General features: G+C 45.7%; 1 protein-coding gene across 1 annotated transcript; it reads left to right on the top strand.

The window, feature by feature from the left end:
• The first annotated feature begins 475 nt into the window (after window positions 1–475).
• On the top strand, window positions 476–4406 carry LOC115619079 (GTP-binding protein RAD-like). Its single transcript, XM_030511108.1, has 4 exons — window positions 476–838; window positions 968–1041; window positions 1549–1753; window positions 3456–4406. Exons 1-4 carry the CDS (start codon window positions 484–486, stop codon window positions 3731–3733), a joined length of 912 nt encoding a protein of 303 aa, XP_030366968.1. The 5' UTR covers window positions 476–483; the 3' UTR covers window positions 3734–4406.
• Window positions 4407–6262: the final 1856 nt, after the last annotated feature.

Here is a 6262-nt window from a genome sequence, read left to right on the forward strand (position 1 = left end):
CACTCACTACACGTGGCGGTGCTTCTCTCCGAAGCGCCCCGCATCCACTCCTCGGCGCTTGCCCTGCCCGGCCGTGCCGCGGCCCCCTCTGCTCCTCCGCGCCCACAGGAGGGCAGCCCCGCCGCCGACCCCTTTGCTGCCACCGGCAGACCGGGCCGCGACTCCCCGCTGAGCCGAGCCGCTGTGGGCGTGCAGCGCTGTCCTCGGAAGCGCTGGCAGGGCTCCGCGGCGCGCGTCACGGCGGGCCGGGCCGGGCCGTCTGGCGGAGCCACAAATAGGGGGCAGGCGCGGGGTGGCGGCAGCGCTTGCTAAGGGAGTTCTAGTACAGGCGATAGTGGTGGGGAAATCTTTCATTGCCTCCTCTCCGCGGAGCGCCCTGAGGTAAGCGCCGCTCCGCGGGGCGGCCCAGCACGGCGGGGCTCTACGGAGCAGGGCGGCGGGTGCTGACAGCTCTCTCCCCTCCGGCCTCAGCTCAGCACACCCATGACTCTGAACCGCGGCGACAAGCTGCGCTACCTGGACAAGCGGCGCGACAGCATGCCCTTCTCCGCGCACCAGCATCTGCACCGGCGAAGCGTGCCGGTGGATGAGTGGGGCCTGCGAGCGGCCCTGCCGCAGGACGAGGTCTCTGGGCTGGTGCGCTGCACTTCGTACAGCCCTGGCGAGGCGCAGCGGGAGAGCTGGGCTTCCGACTCCTCCGACTCGGTCATCTCCTCGGGCAGCGACTCCGACAGCAGCCTCTACAAGGTGATCCTACTCGGCGAGCAAAGCGTCGGCAAGACCAGCCTGGCGCGCATCTTCGGTGGTGTGGAGGACTGCGCGGACGCGGAGGAGGCCGGTGAGGGCGCGGGCGGAGTGGGGTACCCACGGTCCCGGTGACCCGCAGCTCCCCGGGCATCCCCCCTGTGGCCACCCCGGCGGGGATGTAGGAGAGTAACTGCTTTTTCTGAACTTCTGTTTCCCATAGGAAATACGTATGACAGATCGATTATAGTTGACGGAGAAGAGGCGTCTCTTGTGGTGTTCGATATATGGGAGCAGGTAATTACAGATTTGATATCTCTATGGCTTGGTCAGTGGTTCACTCTTCACAAAAGCAGAAACAGAACAGCTATGTCTGCCTAGCTCTCTAGTCAGATAACTAACATTAAGAAAGTGACATTAAAAATTAGAATTCGTACTGCCTTTGTTCTGTCCTGCAACTAATTTCTTGTGGCTTGGCAGGTAATTTACAAACCTGAAGAGGGTTGGAGTGTGAATCCCTTAATGCTTTGATAAAGCAGCAGTTTACATGAGCAGCCCAGGGAACTACTGTAAAATGAGATTTGCAATCTGAGCAGTGCAGACCTGATAAGATTTCTAGAAATAAGATAACTTTGTTTTGTAATATATCTTAAATAACAATCTTTTTTAAAAAAAATCAGGAGGTTGGCTTACTGACTCTTGATAATAAAGCTAAGAAAAATATCTTTAAGGTACTTACAATAATTAAAACAGTATTGAATAGACTTTCAGTGCAATAAATCCATTTCTTGCCTTTTGTTTTAGGATGATAGCCAATGGCTTCAGAACCACTGTATGAAAATGGGGGATGCCTATATTATTGTATATTCAGTGACAGACAAAGTTAGCTTTGAAAAGGCCTCTGAGCTAAGAATCCAGCTAAGAAGAGCAAGGCAAACAGAAGACATTCCTATTATTCTTGTGGGCAATAAAAGTGACCTGGTCAGGTCCCGGGAAGTCTCAGTTGATGGTAAGTGACACCATTCACTTGTACAGTAGTGGCTAAAGTAGTAGCAAAGGCTGTGGAGGATCATGGCCAATAGAAATGGTCTGGTTTTGATGTAGAAAAATGTATGATTTGAGGCATGGTGGAGAAATCAAGCCAGCTGGTTCATGTTGGGAGAGTTGGTACCACAGAAAACACTGGAGAGTGTGGTGTGGGACTGTGCAGAGCAATGCACTGAACTGCAGTACAAGAGAAAAAACACATCAGAGCTGCAGCTTTAGCATACTGGTTTGTGTAGGATTTGGTTTTGGTCAGCCTTAACTGAAAGGGTTTAGTTGCATGTTATATGTGCAGCAGTACTTGCTCATTTCAAGATTTGGTAGCTCAAGCTATGCTTTTTAAGGGGCAGGAGTGCCATGTCACATAATCCAGACAGCTTCTGGAAAGGGTGATCCTGTACAGTCCTTCTTCTGGAGGCAATTCTATCACAGCTGAGCTGAGCTGGTGGGACCAGGCTCACACAACTTGAAGACTTTTTGTACATGTTCTCCAGTTGCAATCAGTGAGAATTTTCTCATCTAGTTTCAGCTAGCCTTTAGGTAACTAGAGCTCAGTAACCACCACCACCATCACAGTATTAATTTGACTTATTTAAACATTCAGTGTTTTTTTTTGTGGCGGGTGTGGTTTGTTGGTTTGGTTTTTTTTTGGGGGGGTGTGTGGTTGTTTGTGTGTGGTGTGTGTTGTTTGTTGTGTGTGGGTGTTTTTTTTTTTTAGTTTGTTCTTGGTTTGTTCCCCACTGGGAAGAATACTTGGAAATATCAGTACCTTGATGATGATGAACCACCTCTTGCTGTCTGTTTTTTGCCATGTTCCCTGTGTTAAATGCCTGCATCAGGGGACTGACTGGAGTTCATCAGATAATCACTTTTTTTCAGGCTGGTGGCAGTGCATGGTTGACCTGTCCTAGTCGTGACATCAGTACTTTGCTCAAGCTTAAAACTTTGCCATTATTTACCTCAAGTTGCACATGGAAATTGGCACTGCAGCAATGTTCCAGTCAGGCGCTTACATCTGGAACATTGAGCATCTTGTTTTGAATGCAGTCCTAGTCAAATCCAGTGGTGTACAACTTTATGACCTCTAGTGATCTGTTCAATGACTTGACCTTGGGGACTTCATTTGTAGCTAGTGTGGAAAACTGTCATTACAGCAAGACAAGGGTGCATAGTTGCTCAACTTCCAGAAGAAATAAACCCCACTTCTTTCTGTACCTCACACTCTTGCTATCAAACAGCAAGTGTGCATCCAAGTGCCAATCCTATATCAGCTTTAGCTCTTAAACAATACTGGGATGGTCTGCCTAGAGGATTAGTGTTGCCTTATATTCAGTGACATTGATCAAATGAGATTTCTGACCATACCACAACAAACCTGAGAAGAGTAAGGGGGCAAAACCATGAGTGCAAATTTGGACTTTGCTACCATGTAGTAAAGCTCTTTTGTGGCATTGAGGGCACTTTCCTTGCTTAATTTTTTTTGGTGTTTTGTGTGTGTGGGTGTGGTGGTTTGTTTAGGGTTTTTTTTTGGGGGGGTGTGTGTGTTTGTTTTTTGGTGGTTGTTTTTTTTTGTTTGTTTTGTGGTTTTTTGTTTTGGTTTTTTGTTTTTTGCCAGTACAAAGAGAAAATGTCCACCTCCACTCATCTCTTTTCCTCTTTCCATCCAGAGGGACGGGCCTGTGCTGTTGTGTTTGACTGCAAATTCATCGAGACCTCAGCTGCTCTTCATTATAATGTTAAGGACCTGTTTGAAGGTATTGTTCGGCAAATTAGACTTCGCAAAGACAGTAAAGAAGACAATGCTCGGAGAATGGCCAACACAAAAAGAAGAGAAAGCATAGGCAAAAAAGCGAAGCGATTCCTTGGGAGAATTGTGGCAAAGAACAATAAGAAGATGGCTTTCAAAGCAAAATCAAAGTCTTGCCATGACTTATCTGTGCTTTAGGAGCTTTCAGCAAGGCTGGCCGTTGCATGTGGGTGATGAACAAGCATTTGACTGTTACAAGTGTACAGATGATCCTCGTGGTGATAACAAGAATGACTTATCAATTGAGACTCTTGTTAATGCCTTAAGGTGTGCAAGCAAGTCTGGAAGTTACACTACTCTGCTTCATTGATAAATGGTTTAAGTTTCAATTTGTGCAAGCAAATGAACTAACTTTAAGTGGCTTGACATGCCCACATTTTCACTGTGTATATATGTCATATATCCTCTTGTCCTGTGGATACTAGAGATGCAAAGATAAGAAAGGATGATAAGTATCACCATAGACTTGTCTCGTTTGCAGAGCAAAACTTCAACTTGTACGCAGGCTCGTACGCTCTTTTTAGTATAAAGCAAGCAATGATAAATCTTTTTAAACTGAAATGTAGGGAGGGGGGAGTAGAACCACATTAGAATGGGAGAAAACAAATTATCTATATTTAAATACAGGACAGACATAATTTTATGAAGTTAATTTGCACTTCCATTAACTGTTCTTCAATTAATTTGTTAATTACATGCAGATTTTTTTATAATAAAGTAGTCTATGATTTCCTGTTATAATACACTGTGCTTTTCTCACAGTATGGATAAAGGAAAGGAGTATTTTTATACTGACTTTTTTCACTGTACACTATGCAGATTTACATGTGAAAGTTCTGTAACAAGATGAATTTGGAATATCCTGTGTCCTTTTCTTTAAGAAGTAAACCCTGCTTTTATGAACACTACTTCAACTGCTCACATAGTGCCTTGACCCTTCATATTATTGTTCATCTTCAACTGGTTCTTTTCAGCTCTGGCAGGAACAGGGCTCTATATAATGCCATGAGTTAGTTAGATGTCTGGTGTCTCCTAGCTTGAAGGTATTGGATTACAGCCATTAACTAAATGTGGGGAGTTGGGTTTTATTTTGGGTTTTTTTTCCTTTTCTGGGAGCAGCATACTTCTCCAATCTACTCCCAAGTATGTAGATACCTTCTGGTGGGTTCAAGAGGTTCAAAGCAGGTTGGTGAGGCTGTTTGAAAGAATTGTAGGCTTCAGTTGTGGTATATGGTGGCCTTCAGCGCTGTTAAAGTTTTCATGTTCATTTTACTGTGTTATAATTAAAGTGCTTCCATGGTTTTTCCCTATTTGCTATTCATGAAGTTGAAAAGCAATCATGTCTCAGTGAAAAACTTGGACACTCTGCATTTGCTTTATAAATTGCTCTTCATAGGATACATTCACTTTAATGCATAAACTCACTTCTCAAACACCATAAAACATATGCTTTTTCTGTCTCTTTCTACTGTCCAGGCCTAAGTCCAGTTCTTCAGAGAGCTTGTTCCAGCTGCCTGGGACTTCTGTTTGTCCATGATTTTAGAGGGGCTGACCTTTCCCATACAGCAGGCAACTTGCATCAACTGTTACACTTTACATATCGCTTCCCTGAGCTCCAACACACACCTCTCCACTGGGTTAGCCCAGTGCTTGGGTACAATCAGGGGACAGTTAGTACTGGGGAAAATTGCATCTGATTTGCATAGGCAATATGTGGTGCAATTAGTGTCTCCTGATGTGCTGCTAGTGGACCTAACTGGTTAGATGCACAGTTTAGCACATGTTGCTAGTAACAGATCACATTTCTTATGAAGAGAGGGGTTCAGTGTGTGTCCTGAGTGAAGTCTAAAGTGAATGATTCTGTCCTGCTGCCAAAACCCACATTTACCTGATATATTTTAATCGGATTTGGCTTTTTTTTTTTTTACTTATTGTTTGCTAGCCTTGCTTCCTGGCAAACTATTATCACTGGAATGTCTAACCAGTGCCAGAGTATGGCACCAGGTGTCTATTTCCATGGAAGCTTTTAACTGTCAACACCAAAGCAATTCTCTAGTCCTGAAAATGGACCACTTGGTGGATAAAGAATTGGCTGGATGGCCACAAGCAAAGAGTTGTGGTAAACAGCTCAATGTCCAATTGGAGACCAGTAACGAGTGGTGTCCTTCAGGGATTGGTGTTGGGATTGATCTTGTTCAACATCTTTGTTGGCGATATGGACAGTAGGATTGAGTGCGCCCTCAGCAAGTTTGCCGATGAAACCAAGCTGCATGGTTCGGTTGATACGCTGGAGGGAAGGGATGCCATCCAGAGGGACCTTGACACACTTGTGAGGTGGGCCGATGCCAACCTCATGAAGTTCAACCAAGCCAAGTGCAAGGTCCTACACCGGGGTCGGGGCAATCCCAGGCACTGCTACAGGTTGGGCAGAGAAGAGATTCAGAGCAGCCCTGCAGAGAAGGACTTGGGGGTGTTGGTTGATGAGAAGCTTAACATGAGCTGGCAGTGTGCGCTTGCAGCCCAGAAAGCCAACCGTATCCTGGGCTGCATCAAAAGAAGCGTGACCAGCAGGTCAAAGGAGGTGATCCTGCCCCTCTACTCTGCTCTCGTGAGACCTCACTTGGAGTATTGTGGACAGTTCTGGTGTCTTCAACATAAAAAGGACAT

The sequence above is a fragment of the Strigops habroptila genome, chromosome W (genome assembly GCF_004027225.2).
Source record: "Strigops habroptila isolate Jane chromosome W, bStrHab1.2.pri, whole genome shotgun sequence".
Taxonomy (NCBI): domain Eukaryota; kingdom Metazoa; phylum Chordata; class Aves; order Psittaciformes; family Psittacidae; genus Strigops; species Strigops habroptila.

What these genes read in the sequence shown, in the direction of transcription:
- LOC115619079 (XM_030511108.1), top strand. Translation starts at nt 484, where the DNA reads ATGACTCTGAACCGCGGCGACAAGCTGCGCTACCTGGACAAGCGGCGC. An exon ending in CGCGGACGCGGAGGAGGCCG is followed by an intron (nt 839 to 967) that starts GTGAGGGCGCGG and finishes TGTTTCCCATAG; the next exon opens with GAAATACGTATGACAGATCG. An exon ending in CCGGGAAGTCTCAGTTGATG is followed by an intron (nt 1,754 to 3,455) that starts GTAAGTGACACC and finishes CTTTCCATCCAG; the next exon opens with AGGGACGGGCCTGTGCTGTT.